Here is a 15,571-nt window from a genome sequence, read left to right on the forward strand (position 1 = left end):
GCAAGGTGAATAAGTTCTAGATACCTGCTGTACAACCCTGTGCTTATAGATAAATACACTGTTTCTGTTCTTGGAGATTGATTATATAATGTATCAGGTGCTTTTTAAAACTTTCCTAAGGAAATTAAAGTACTTAAAATTCCATCTTATTTTTGTGTGGCAATGGGCGGATCATTTAACTTCTGTTGGGTTCCTTATCTTTTAAATAGGAATATTAAGAGTAACTACTTCATGGTAGTGTCAGGAGGATTAGATGAGCTAGTAATACTTATCACCTTATTGATTAATCCCACTTTATAAACAGGTGGATAGACATGTAGAGGAGGAATTGTCTGCAAGTGTGGTCATCTATCAAGTTAGTGTCAGAACCTAAAAACTTCAAAAATGCATCAAATCATCCAGATCTTTAAACCAAGTGGCACTTGCCAATTAGAAAGCAGTGGCTTTTAACTCAGCACACATGCTTCAGCTGAGAATTTTGTTTAAACTTGGATTCCCAGATCCCACACCTAATGCAGGAAGTCTGGGATAGGGCCCAAGAATTTGGATTTTACAGGGTCCCCAGGGGATTTGGATGTAGGTGGTTTCTGGGTCAACTAGAGAAATCCTGGTGAGAAGTAATATAAGGGGTTACCACTAATTGAACTCTTGGGGGAAAATTTTTGTGCAGCCTCTTCTAAGCAGAAATGGATGGATTTGACTCTAGAGGATGAGGATGGAGAGGTCATGGGCCATGCATGTATAAGGGTTAGGTGGATAGTTAATGGGCAAAGACAAAGGGGGAGAGAGAAGCATGGTTACTTCTGTGTTTGGAAGAGTTTAAACCAGCTGGCATATTAAGGTAGAGTCAACATGAAAAAAGACAAAACATAGAGGAAATAGATCCCCAAATGTCCCCTGTTTAGAAATACAGTTATGGACTACCAAAGGGTACTGATATTCCTTTCCCTTCTGAGATAGGCTCCAGCTAACAAAAAGCCATCTTGCTCTATGGAGTTAGTGCTTTGAATGATTATGTCTCACTAGAACTGCACAGACTTGGAGAAAGGAACCTGGCATCACAACTGCCTTGTAGGACTGGGACTCACAGACTTCTTGGTGTTAAGTATATGTAATTCAGCCAAGTGATCAAGAGCATGAATTTAGGGGTCGGAGAGATCTGGGTCTGAATCTGGCTCTGTTACTTTCTAGCTCTGGGAAAGTCACTTACTCTGAGGTTTATTTTCACCTTATGGAAAGAGGAGTTAACAAGAGCTGCCTTGTGGGGCTGTGCTCAGTTTAGAGGCTGTGTATGTGAAAAGCTCAGCACAGGGCCTAATACATGGGAAATGCTCAGTATACTGCAATTATTATTACCATTACTACTACTACTACTACTACTACTACTACTACTACTACTACTACTATTATTATTATTATTGTAGCAGCAGCAGCAGCAGCAGCAGCAGTAGTAATGGCATTATTCCACTCTACAGTACTGTCTCCCAAAGAGGCCCACACTGATGCTACATTTATATTAATAATGGCAATGTTGATAATAACTAACATTTATTGAATACATTGTTTTCAATAAATGTTAGTTATTATTATCAACATTATACTCCTCTAAGTACTTTACATACTTTAGTTTATTTAATTGTCCCAGTGATCTGATGGTCATTATTATTAATATCCTCATTTCAAAGACAGGGAAAGTAATGTTGAGAAAAGTTCAATAACCCACTTGAGGTCTCAATGAAGGAGCAACGGTGGGATTTGAACTCAGGCTCCAGAGACCATGCTGTTTCCTGATTCATTTAAGCTGTGCTAAAATTATACTTGTATTGAATCTTCCCTTTTCCTCTCTTTCAGTCCCTTTTCTGCTCTAGCTGATGACCTTTGCTGAATTATGTAAAAACAAACAGAAAATGACCCTTTAACTCCCTCCTGTGGTTGTATAGGATGCTGATTTAGCTTCCTGGTAAAAATCCAGACTCCTTATCACCTTTAAAAGGTTTGACCACTCAAATACAAAGGCCAGCAGATGGTTTTACATTCCCTTATACAGAGAAGACACTTAAAGAATCTATATGCCTGAGTGGTCAGACCTCTTCTTTACCATGCAGTTTGTAATTAATTCCTATCATGGAAGGCATCTGGGCAACTTTGCTCTCAGTGGAAGGAAGATGTCTTATTTCCGGGATAAACTGACAACTGATGGCATAGCTACATCAGCCCGAGGTTAGCCTGAGTCCAGCAAGGTTCCCAAACCCTAGATCTTGTTGGAATCAAAGCTCAGAGCAGAACGAGCAGCTCTGACCTCTCACCAGTTGGTTTCCCAGTCTGTGTTGATGGTATGCATGGGGTCCACCAGCGACCAGACGCAAAGGAACGGGGTGTGGAAGGAAATGACATATGCCTGGTTTTCAGTTTAGGGAATAAACTCCCTTCTGCAGAGCAATTTACAGCTTACAAGACCTTTTGACCTTGCGTTATCCCATTTAATTCTTCCAGTCCCTTAGGAGGCAGGGCCTATGTCCCTTTTATTCAAGGTCACACATACAGGCTGGGTTGAGACTCTGTTCTAGGATTTCTGAGTCCAAGCCCCATGTTCTTTCCACATTTCCATTCTTCAGTCTGAGATGGTATGCGATGCAGTGCTGTGGGGGTAACCCAGGTGTTCAGATGAGAGGGATATTATTGATAGAGAAGAGATCACTTTGGGAGTTCTGCATTCCACTAGCTTAATGTAAGTTGCTACTTGTCTGGAGGAAGTGGATTGCTGAGCTGTGAGTTAAACAGTGCTTTTGTCTTTGATGTGGGCATTAGTCATCTGATACATACTCTAAGATTTCAAAAATGCTTTGTTGAGTAGAATTGTGGGCTTGATCACAGGGGAGTTTGTTCTAACCACCCCCACCCCCTGAACCTCCCCCCAAAGTCAAACACTATTAAAACTCAAAAATCATGACTAGATAACTAAATTGATGGAGAAAGAATTTTAACATGAGATGATGATGTCATAGGTCTAGCGCTGCGGCCAAAAATAAAGCTTATATAAAAATAACATTTGTGTAGTACTTTTCAGCATACAAAGCAGCATTACAGAAACAATTTCGTTTGATTCTCACAATATCTATAGGAAGTAGGCAAGATCCTCATTTAACAAACAGGGAAATTAAATGTGATGGAGGCTAAATGTTTGTCCAGGAGCACAGTTAGGAAGTGGCAGGTTTAGGACTCAGGTTTTTGGCTCCACATTTTGTGTTCAATTTGGAATTATTTGCTAAAACCTCTGGAAATGTCAAATAATGTCAAATAATTCCCATGTTTAAGGGAATGACTTAAACATGTCGTGACCCTACCCTAAGAAGATAATGGCTAGGATGTAAATGACGCCTTCTCACACTGGGGCTGCCTTGTGCTTGCAAGTAGCAATTATTCATGATTACTTTCCTGCAAAGTCTGTGAACATTAAGTCCATTTCTCTCTGGTGAATATATTGGAGCAGACATCTAAATTATTTTTTCACTGTCACCCGTCACAGGGAGTTAGGGAGCAGGGTTATGTCTTGCGAGTTCCAGCTATATGTCCTTTGTAAAACAATCAGAACCAAATCCCATTCCCTAAAGAATAGAAAGAGAAATAGCAAACATTTAATGAGAGGATCTATGCTGTTTCTTCAAAATGCTCTAGAGTCACTCCCCACAACTATTCTTGACGAAAATATTTGGAGAGCCTAATAGTTCCCAAATTTTGGAGAACGTGGACATCTCAAAAAATACCTTGAGGAAGAAAAAGTATGTACTTATGGGTCAACAGTAATTGAGGCAACAGAGTGCAACAGGATTCAGACTCATGACTATTCAAGGAAACTAAATAGTAAAGATCTCTATTCATGCTGTTCCCATATAAGCTGCTTTCTGTATCCAAAGAGGGAGTTAAGAAGGGAAGGTTGTAGCTTTTCACTTTCATGTGCCATGGCCAGAAACAATTCTAGAACTTGTCTGACTGGCTCTAATGAGGAACGTATGTAAATAAGACCTGAATAAACAAAAGAGAAACCTGCCCATCACCAGTGGGCAGTAATGTAGGTCACCTTCCTGCCACTTACTTATCAGTGTTCGTCCCTCAGATAAATGTGAAACGTACTTCCAGAGGATGTCAGTTATTACTGTGTTGGCAGCAGAGACTTGGGAAAGGAGCAGAATAAAAGATATTCTTTCTATCTGTGGAGACCCGCTGTAGTAGTAAGAAACTAAGTACCTGAAAGGACTGGGGAGTTCTTAAACCTTTCTGGCAGGAGCAAGAATTGGCCTCTTTTTCATGAATGAGGGTCATTTTCATCACCTTGGGATGTTAGACTTTGGCAGCTCTGATGATGAAGCAAGGCTGCACGTGCTCGTGAGAAGAAATGACTTTGCCATCCTTAATCTCCTTGGTGATGGTGCGGATTTTAACCAGGAGTCGGGAGAGGGCTCTACAGGTACTGCAGGGCTCGGGTATCCCACGGGGAGCTGAGGATGATGTGTAAACTGGGGCTGTGCATTCCACGGCTCTGGCCTTACTGGATGTGCAAGTGGAAGGCTCCCATTTGGTGGCACACGGGTTACAGGGACACCTAGAAAAAACAGAACTTAGTTACCTGTGATTGAGGGAAGGCAACATTGGCTACGGAGAAAAATGGCAGTGGTTAATTTTCCAACACGTGTCACTCAAAACAAGTATTTCCAAATGCTTACTCATTGACTTTGTACTATTGTTAGTGGAAGAAAAAGAATCAGACCAGATCTATGGGAAAGCGGCATCCTAGGTTTAGAAATGTTAGATCGTGTCAGCTCTCATTACAGTCAAAGCCAGAGCACTGTGGAAAAACACTATGCCAGTAGTCAAAGTCCAGCTCTGTCATTTACCAGCTGGTGACCTCAGATACATCAGGTAGCCCTCCTGACTTATTTTTTCATCTGCAGAATGGATATAATGGAAACCAAACTCACAGGATCAATAGTGATAAGGGACAAGTTGAGAGGCTTATTATCTGCGGGAAGGAGGTTAATCAGATATTTTTCTGATCAGAGAGTTAGTGATAATACTACGGGTGGCCTGAACTCCATCTCTGAAAGGATTCTCAGTGCTTTATCAGGAAGCTCCAAAGTATCTTCTGAGTGTCTACCAATGAATAATTTTTAGAGAATTGGAGTTAAAAACAGTTAATGGTAAGAAGTCTTTTTAGAAAACATCATATTTCTTTGATGAGTCAAGAAGGCCCTTTGGTATAACTCCTCAAGGTGGCGACATCGGTTAACACGGTGCTAGTATAATGGGAACATGCCAGTTGAAAGAATGGTATGAACAGAGTTCACTGATTGTTTTGGGGTGGGAGGTCTCCTTAGCAATTTTAACTGTTTGCCTTTGGAGTGTTAGTTTGGGCTGGGTTGCTTCAAAGAACCCTTGTTCTAGCTCAGTTCCTTATGGGTTGGTTAGCTTCAAGTTATTTAAAAAATTACAACTTCTATAAAAAAAGATGCTGAAACATGCATATGTACATGATGCTGTTGACGTGAAGGGCAAGTGGCTGGACAAGGTTAGGTTTCAGCCTGAGCAGACTATTTCTCCAAAGGAAGCAGGGTCATCCTGTTAAATCTCATAGAATTCAGACTTTCATCTCAGCGAGGAATACTTACAAGTCACCAGGAATGTTCATCTTTGGGGGAACCATTTTAATCTCCAGTAATTTTTAAAACTCAAAGAAGCTAAAAAACCTATATAGAACTAACTCAGTGCATTGGCTCTTCGAAAAAACTGAGCTCAGCTGGACTAGGTTACAATTGTAGGTCTCCAAATGACACAGCTTAAGAGAGTGTACACTCTCTTTAGACCCTTGGATCTAAAGCTCCCCATCACCAGTAAGATCAAAGCACTTGCCCCCTGCTGCCAGTGGGGGTACATACGTGTACGTGAGTTTCTCATAAAGCTGTTTTTATTTTACGTACTCGCCATCTGAGCTCTCTAGAAGGCTGCGGTATGTAGCAATCTCACACTCCAGCCTGGACTTGATGTCCAGCAGAATCTCATATTCTTGGTTCTGCCTTTCCAGGGCACATCGAATCTCTGCCAGCTGGGCCTCTAGGTTATCGATCAGACACTGGATCTGGGCCAGCAGGGCTGTGTAGCGGGCCTCCGTCTCGGCCAGGATGCATTCCTGGGAGTCTCTCTACCATGGAGGGGGAAAGTAGGATTTATAATGATGACACCTTTAAGCCCAGGTCACTTGTGATCTGTATCATTTTCAACAGTAGTTTGTGACAAGTATTAATGAATCTCTAAGCCCTCTTATTACCCACTAACCAAATAAATCCCAAAACAAAATCATCACCAATGCTAAAGCTTGTTTCCCTTTATTGCGTTTTTTGCCTCCCTTTAAGTGCTTACTTATCTTCCTCTTTTTTAATTAGTTGATAATCCCCTACCACATTTTCCTATCTATAAGAGAAAGAATATTCCAACTTATTTCACATCTATGCATTAAAACCCCATGACTGTGGTACCTCATGAGTATTTGTACCTTAAAAAGGAAGTGGCAGCATTTAGCCATAAACAATTCCCTCACTGTATGGATTCTTTTATATAATAAAATATGACTGTTAAAACTTTGATGATTAAAGTTCTTTCTTGCTCTATCATTCTGTAAGTTTATGGAAAATGAAATTTTAGGTTTTAAAATCTATCTCAATTTTTATAGATGAGAAAACAGGTTCAAGAGGTTGAATGAACTGCCCACAGTTACATGACTAGCTGGTGACAAAACCAGCTTTGGGACAAGGTCTTCCTAATAATACTTTTCATATCCGAACATTTAAACATTTCCTACTTCAGAGAGACAGTACAATGAGGCAGAATCGGTTCTAGCTTTGGAACTTGAATTATGGCTCAGAATCTTATTTCTTTTGTGATTTAATGCCTTAGGATTGCAGTGTCTCCAACTATAAAATAGGTGAGATGAAACTTACCTTGGATTTGGCTTGGGAAAAATCACCGTAACTCTCTGAGCCTCATCTGTAAAATTGACTTAATAATTATGCCACCTCTCTCAAAAGATTATTTTATAAATCCGGTAGTTTGTAAAAATGCTTTCTATATAATAAAATGCTCTCTTAGTGTTTCCAAAGTATACTCCATGGGTCATTATTGCTATGAGATATTCTTAAAAAAAAAAGGAGTCCACAGTCAAAAGAGTTTTGTAATGCTCAATGCCATATCTCCCCTTCTTGGAGATTCATGGTGTATATCAGCTTATTAAAGGCCCACAGGAAGGCCCCCTGTTTAACTTTGGTTTAATTCAGCACTTCCCAGGCTTATTTGCCCACTAAGTCCTTTTTTTGGCCATAGACTCTTTAACAAACCGTGGAACTGCTGTTCCGAGGGACGCAGTTTGAGAAACATTGCAACACAGAAGTGTTGGGCTGTGGCTATCGCTATTGTGCTAGGTTTGCTCAGTTTGCTGGGTACCATTCGGTGCTGGGCCTGTCGTTCAACCTCCAAAGCATTCACAGTTCGTCTCAGTTCAATGATCTCCTTCTGGCAGCACTGCTGCTGCTGAGAGCTGGTCACCACCTGCTGATTCAGCAGCTCCATCTGAAACACAGTCAAGTACTTCATGGATATTATGAAGGAAAACAATACTTTGATTCAAGGGCCCCTGGAAATGCAATGTCAGCTTATGGATTTTGACTTTTCTATCCTCTCTACCTGCGTGTTGAACCATTGTTCCACATCTCCGCGGTTTGTCTCCACGATGGACTCATATTGACATCTCATTTTTTGTAGAATCTGATTTAGGTCAATAGAAGGGGCAGCAGTCACTTCAATGTTGAGTCTGTCCCCAAGCTGACTCTGTAAGGAATTGATTTCCTATGGAAAGAAAAAGAGTATGAAGTCAGTTGGTGAACAGATGACCCCCCCTTGAGTTCTTGTTTCAGTCTAACAGCAATAATTGTGTCTGACATATAGCCTACAATAAAGGAATACATGATTCATGGATGTTATTGAGATGCTATTAAATGACAAGGCTATTTCAGATATGACTCTGTGTTCAAATATGTGCCACATTAAAAGGAATTTACTAGCAAGATCAGAGGTTTAAAGAATTTAGATCATTTCCGGGGATGGATAATGAGTGGAGAAGCATAGAGGTGGAATTTATGAGTTCATATTCTCTATGACACCAGTATGGGCTTATGCCATACTTGTACCAATAGTGGCAGAAATCTATGCAGGAATGTCTGTAAAAAGATGGGAAACCTGTGAGGACAATAAAATTGGGTTGCTTCCTTCTCCTGGAAAAGCTGGAGAGGACAGTGGAATCGTCAGGTATTGTATTATAGGCAATAGATTTGAAACACATTGAATCGGTGGTAGTAGCACTAGGTTTTGTCAAGTAAAACTCGAAGGAATGGATGCTGTTTTTAGAGGCTTGGCTTGTAATGACTCTCTTGGCTTTCTCTAACCTCTTCATGATTGTTTTTGAGGCAAAGCAGCTCCTCCTTCAGAGACTGGACTTGTGCCTCTAGGTCAGCTTTGCCCAGGGTCAGTGCATTCAGGATCTGTTGTAGGCCATTGGCATCTGCTTCCACCAGCTGGCGTAGGGACACCTCAGCTTCATACCTTTAAAAATGAGACATGAAACAAAAGGCATTGAAATGTAGATGGTATAAAGCAAAACAAGCAGAACTCCCTTCTGCATTTTCCTCCGGGGCTCTCATTTACTGTAGTTCTCCTGTGGGTGTTATTCTCTTTAGACCTGAAACCACTTGATGAACATCGCCACTTAATTATTATTCCTATATCAGTTTGCCAGAGTGATGCTACATTGCTATTCTTTGAGATGAAGAAATTTATCCTCCTTGCCCTGTCCCTGGAGGCGATGCAGTGTAAGTGGAAAGAGCATTGGATTAGGACTTAGAAAGCTTGAGTCCAAGTTTTGGCTCTGTCTTGTACTGGTTGTATGCCTTTGCATAAGTAGCTGAGTTCCATTAACCAGTTTTCTCACCTTAAATGGGGTAACAGTATGTCTACCCTACCTATTTTACTAAACAGGTAATCAGATGGGTTTATGTTATAACGTACAGATACTGTATACATGTGAGCAGTTATTAATCTTAATCCTTATTGAATTTGAAGGTATTTTTTAGGCTAGTGTCAACATGGTATGGGGCAGGAAGGTTAGTGGACTTGGGAATAATCCTCTTGGGAGTGGTTAGCATCAGACAGCGTGAATTCTGTCCCAAACGACAGTGTTGGGTGGGCTTACTTGGCTCTCAAGTCATCAGCAGCCAGTTTGGTGTTGTCAATTTGTGAGACCAGTCTGGAATTTTCAGCCTTGGTACATAAGATCTAGAATTAAGAAGTTGTACACACAAATGAGACAACACCAAGACAAACACCGAGATCTTCCTTAAAACCCAAGGGGCTGCTGTGTGTTTCAGTCTCTAGCGGAAGGCTGGTTAGGCTTTTAGAAAGTCATTTTAGAAAGTCAGAGTTTTTATTTTCCTAAAACTTCAGCAGAAATGACTTTAATAAAAATTTCTGTAGATGTTTTACCATTAAAATATAAAATCCACCTTAAATTTGTATAACATACCATGATCTACTAGAATGTAAACTCCATGAGGACAGGGACATTTTTAGTTCACAAATATGTTCCCTGAATCTAGAATAATGTCTTGGTGCCTTGTTGTTGGTGCTCAGTAACATTTGTTGAACAAGTAAGAATAAATCCAGTACATGTAGCAGCAGCATATCACTCTGAATGGAAAACTTAGGTTTGGTGTGGGAAGAAACTATTTAAACAATTTGGAGATGACGAAATGAGCATAAAAGGGAAAAAGTAGTGATGGTGGAAACGATGGATAAAAATTAATTATCTGGAACTTATTAAAAATTCATTTTCTCAAATCCCTGTTTTCCTTTTTGTTAAAGAAATGAAAGCAATGGGTTCTTAACACATTTGGTCCTGAGTTTCTGGTTATAATAGCAGAGTGTGTATCTCTGGAAAGTGAAAAACTCTAGAACTCTAAATTATTGCTTCAAGATGACAATTTCATTCACTAGATTTACTCATTATTTCAGCATAAAAGGAACTAAAATCATTAAAGTTTAGCATGTGACTATCGCTTGGAGAACATCCATTCACAACTTGATTATGCAGGTTCCTAAGAAGCTTACCTTCTGCTGAAGCTCCTCAATGGTGGCGTAGTAGGACAGGTAATCAGGACATATGACTGGGAGCTCTTTGTTACACTCTTCCTGGATTTTACTCTCCAGTTCAGTGTTCTCTCGTTCCAGCATTCGCACCTTTTCCAGGTAGTTAGCAAGGCGGTCGTTCAAGATTTGCATGGTCTCTTTCTCATTACTGTTGATGCCTTCACCATGCCAGCCACAGTCATCCAGAGAGGGACAGGCGTTGAAGTTATTTATTAAGCAGATGGGCATGGAACGGAAGCAAGGAGTGGGTTGGCAGCCCTGGGACTGGAGAGTTCTCAGAATATGGCCAGTTGGTTGGCAGCTGTTGGCTTCAAGACCACCACGCTGGCACCCGGTGTTAGAAGAGATGATCCTAAAATTTGTAATCCTAGAGCAGCTTTGGCATGGTGTTGAAGAAGAAACAGTTCTACAGCCCTTGGTATCCATGGTGTGTGTACCCAGCTTTGGCTATTTCAGTCTGTGGTTCCCAGATCCAAAGCTCAAGCTACTGCAATCGCGTCTAAATTCCAAGTCTTTTGTGGCTTTTTCCTCTTTGAAGTGCTTATATAGCCTTTCCTCTAGGTGGTGTCACTGCAGGCAGGATGTTTTCCTTCTTAATGTTTCTATCAAATCCCATAGGAACGTCTCATTAATCTGCTTTTTATTTGCCTGAGAAGAGTTACCTGTCCCATAAAAATATGCATTTAGGCTGTTACTAAGTTATTAACCCACCACAACTACTACCTGTCATTGGATTCAGAGCTGTACATTATGTCTTCAAAAGGAACTGTTGTCACAATTCTAACAGCATCAATTATTAAGTAGGTGTGAGCATATTGAGTTCATTAAGTCCTTGTTGACCTCCTCACCTGGCATTGAGCTCCATCAGGAGTGAGTCCATTCTTTTTTCCCCCTTTCTTCTCTAGAAAAGGGAAACTATTGGTATTTAATAATTATCGGTGTGAACTTCGAAATCAGTGTTTTATTTTGTTCTGCCCAACTGTTATTCCTGTTTTCTCTCCTCCTCCTCCTCCTCCTTCTTTTTTGTTCTGCCCAATTGTTTTCCCATTTTTATTGTGAGTCTAGATTACTATGTCAATCTTAAATAAGGCTGTTTTTAAGGCAATTGTTGAATTCTTGTTTTAGCTTTCTGGGTAGGGTTTGATTGCTAACAAGAAAGTTCCTGAAAAAGGATGGTTTTTCCAAAGCCCACATTTGATAACATTTTTGGTGCTCAGTGTTTGCTTATGGTATTACATTAGCTAAAAATTTGTGATGGTGTTGGTTTATAGTTGTTTAAATATGATCTGTTGAAAGGTATGTGTGTTCTTTCAAGGAATACTTACTCAGTATTTTCTTAAGTTATTTGTTCCTGATCTTTTATGGAGGCTCTAGAAAAGAATAATTTCCTTGCCTTTTCTAGCTTCTAGAGGCCGCCCATGTTCCTTGGCTCATGGCCCCCTTCTATCTTCAAAGCCAGCAAAGGCCAGTCAATGTGTCACTCACATGTGTCACTCTGACACCGACTTTTCTGCTTCTCTCTTCCACGTTTAAGGACTCATGATTATATTGGTCCCACTAATATCATTTGGGTAATCTTCCTATATTAAGGTCAGCTGATTAGAAACCTTCCTTCCCCATTGCCATGTAGCCTAACATATTAAAAGATTCTGGGATTAGGACATGAATATTTTTTGGAGCTTATTGTTCATATCACACCATGTAAAGAAAAAACAATTTATAATTGCACCAACAAATATCAGATATGAAGGAATAAATTTAGTTAAAAAGCTACAAGATCTATATGAATAAAATGATAAAATATAGTGAAGGACAGAAAACTAAAATAAAAGGAAAGATATATCATGTTCTTGGACTGAAATACTGTAGTCATCTTTAGAAAAAGGTCAATTATCTCACAGTAATTTAATTTAGAGTCTAATAAATTTATCGATCCTCTCAAACTATGACTTTTTTCAATGAGGCATGATAATTCTGAAGTCTTATGAAAAAAATCGAACAAATTTGAATAGCCAGAAATATTCTAAAAAAGAAAAGCCACAGAGACTGGTCCTTCCAGATATTAAAATAAATTTTTAAGCCTCAGTAAGTAAAGCAGTGTAATGTTGATGCATGAATAGTCAGACAGACCATTAGGGTAGAATAAGCAGTCTAGAAATAGACTCCCAAATAGATTGGGGGAATTAATTAATGGAGTTTGGAGACAATTCTGTATTACTTGGGTTAGGGGGCAGGGTGGGGAATGTTGGATCATACCTCATTCCTTATAATAAAACAAATTACAAATGATCAAAGATTCAAATGTGAAAAAGTGAAACCATAAAGGTGCTCAAAGAAAACATAGAAGAATTTTTTTATAAATTTGTAGTCAGAAGACCTTTTGAATAATGTCTCAAAAGTAAGAAACCATAAACAATTTTATAAATTTGACTACATCAAGTAACTTGCATGTGGTAAAAAACACAGCCTACAAAATCAGAAGACAGATGACAAACTGGGAAAGAATATTTGCAACTACAACACAGATAGTGAGCAGAAAGAAATTATATTTAAAAGAAAGTACCTTAGAAAAAATGCTCAGTGTTACTTATAATTAAAGGAAATGCGAATTTAAACCACATTGATATATCATGTTATTTTTCTGCCTATCAGATTGTAAAAAAGAGTGATAACAAATGCATTGTATTGTGTACTGCCTCTCACTTATTGCTGGTGGGAGTGTAAATTTGTACAAATTCCTGTAATAGTTCTATAATCAAACAGTATGATATTGGCATAAGTGTTGGCAAGTAGATCAATGAACAACAATATAGTCTAGAAATAGACTCACTTATATGTAGTAAATTTTTTTCTTTTTCAGTTACAGTTGACATTAAATATTGTTTTATATTAGTTTTGGGTATATAGCATAGTATACAGCATAATTATATTTATATAATTTATGAAGTGATCTCCCCAATTAGTCTAGTATCCACCTGGCACTATACATAGTTATATAATATTACTGACTATATTTCTTATGTTGTACTTTATTTACATTCCCTGACTATTTTTTAACTTCCCTTCATTTCTTTTTTACCCAGTGCCCCCAACTTCTTTCCATCTGGCAAACATCAGTTCTCTGTCTTTAAATTTATGGTCAATTGATTTTATACAAAGATTTCAAGATAAGTCAATGAGAGGAGAGCCTTTTAAATAAATGTTGCTGAATCAATTATATAATTGTGTACCAAAACTTAGTACATCTGAATCAGTACAGCTCTGCCATATAATATATGTAAAAATTAATTAAAGATGGCCAAAGTTACACATATAGAGTTTTTAGAAGAAAACAAGGGAGAATATCTTCATAATCTTGTGCTAAGTGAAGGTTGCTACCACATGGAGAACACTAATGATAAAAAAATTGATTAGACTTCATCATAATTAAAATCTTTTGCTGATCAAGATATACCACGAAGAAAGCAAAAAGGCAAGCTACATGCGGGGCGAAAATATTCTCAATCTATCTAACAAAGGACCTCCCCTATAACCCAGCAGTTTTATGGCTTGGTCTATGCCTGAGAGAAATGAATGCATATATACACAACAAGACTTATATAAGAATGCTTATAGAAGCTTTATTCTTAATAGCACCAAATGGGAACAACCTAACTGTTTATAAGCAGGATAATCGATCAACAAACTGTGGTATATTTATATAATGGAATAGTACTCAGAGCAAAAAAGAATAAGCAACTGGTGCTTACAATAACATGGAGGAACCTAGAAAACATTGTGTTGACCTGAAGAAGTAGGACTGAAAAGAGTATAAATGGTATGATTACGTTTATCTTAACTTCGAGAACAGGCAAAGCTCATCTATAGGGTTAGGTATCAGAAAAGTGGTTGTCTCCTTTTGAAGGAGGTGAGTTGACTGGAAAGGAGCCTGAAGGAACTCTCAAGGTTTATATTCTACATCTCGATATTCTATTCTATATCTTAACCTGGGTGGTTACATGATTGCATATGTCTTTCAAACTTCATGGCGCTGCAAACTTTCAGTTGATGGATTATATTGTGCAAAATCATTGAAGATTTGATACAGCTCTGTAGCTACATGAATATTCACTACTTTATTTATATACTCAAATTCCAAATGGATCAAAGATTCACTTGTGAAAAATAGAAATTATAGATGTACTAAAAGAAAAGAGAGAATTCTTTTATAAATTCAGGGAGGAAGGCCTTCATAACAGTGATTCAAAATCAGGAAACCAAAAAATGGATAAATTCGGCTCTCTAAAATAACAGTGCTTGAAATAGTTCATAATTTTAAAAACAAATTAGACTGGAATATCTAAGCATTAGGAATGAAATTCTCTGTATTTTGTAATTACCGATAAATGTTATTTTCTTCATGTTTTTATGTATAGTCTATAAAATTGAATGTCTCACTTTCAAAATCAGGAAAACGTTTGAAAACTATTTAATGTTTCTGCTTCCATACCCTTATCGTCACCTTACAATTTTTCTTCTCTTCTTATGTCTCTCAGGCAGAGCTGTTCCTCCCTTCCTTTCATGCTGACTGTTCTATTTGTGCTATGGAACTGATTCCTCTTTGATTGCTTCAGAGCCACATTTCATCATATATTCCCCTTTTCTTGCACCTTTCACATCTTCTTCAATACCTGATCTATCTTCCTTTCCCTGTAAGCATGTAACCTGATCTTAAAATACGTTTTATCCATAACTATGAAGCACTTGTTCCATGAACGCAGCTTCTTTCTTCCTTTTATTACCCAACTTTTTGATAGAGCAGTGGGTATCAATCACCTTCATTTTTCTACCACCAACTCGTTTATTAACTCCAGATAATCTGGTTGACCTGTAAGCATTCTACTACTATCTTAAAGAGCTTCTTTATTTATTTACCTTTCCATATCACTATTTTCCTGTGCAGAAATCCTCAATGCTTCCTACAAAGCAAGATACCAATTCTTGATTGTTTGGCATTCTAGACCCTCCACAATCTTGACTCAGTTGACTTAACCCCATATCCCATGACTCCTGTACCCACTCTATATATTCTCACTAAACTGCATCCCTTGCCTTGTCTCTTCACAGAATATGTACTCTTGGGGTTCCCTCAACCTTTCCTCATGTAGATGTTTCAGAGATGATCTGGGAGAGACTCCAGGGAGTTTGGTTCTCCTTTCCTTTTGGGCACATGGGGGGGGGTGCACTTTCTCCTTCCCTTGCAGTTAGGCAGGGTGGAACCAGGCCCTTATCTCTAGTTCAAGACTTGTGGGAAGTCTTTTTTCCTGCCCCAGGGACTGAGGAGGCAGAA

At 38.7% G+C, this 15,571-nt stretch overlaps 1 protein-coding gene across 1 annotated transcript; it reads right to left on the bottom strand.

Annotated features, from left to right (window-relative positions):
- Window positions 1-4,156: 4,156 nt before the first annotated feature.
- On the bottom strand, window positions 4,157-10,704 carry KRT39 (keratin 39). The gene is made up of 7 exons (XM_011383083.1): window positions 10,204-10,704; window positions 9,290-9,372; window positions 8,487-8,643; window positions 7,729-7,890; window positions 7,489-7,614; window positions 5,973-6,193; window positions 4,157-4,600 (listed from the first exon to the last, which is right to left on the bottom strand). The coding sequence occupies exons 1-7, from the start codon at window positions 10,666-10,668 to the stop codon at window positions 4,339-4,341; spliced, it is 1,476 nt and encodes a 491-aa protein (XP_011381385.1). The 5' UTR covers window positions 10,669-10,704; the 3' UTR covers window positions 4,157-4,338.
- Window positions 10,705-15,571: the final 4,867 nt, after the last annotated feature.

This window comes from Pteropus vampyrus, unplaced genomic scaffold (assembly GCF_000151845.1).
Source record: "Pteropus vampyrus isolate Shadow unplaced genomic scaffold, Pvam_2.0 Scaffold503, whole genome shotgun sequence".
In the NCBI taxonomy this organism is placed as follows: domain Eukaryota; kingdom Metazoa; phylum Chordata; class Mammalia; order Chiroptera; family Pteropodidae; genus Pteropus; species Pteropus vampyrus.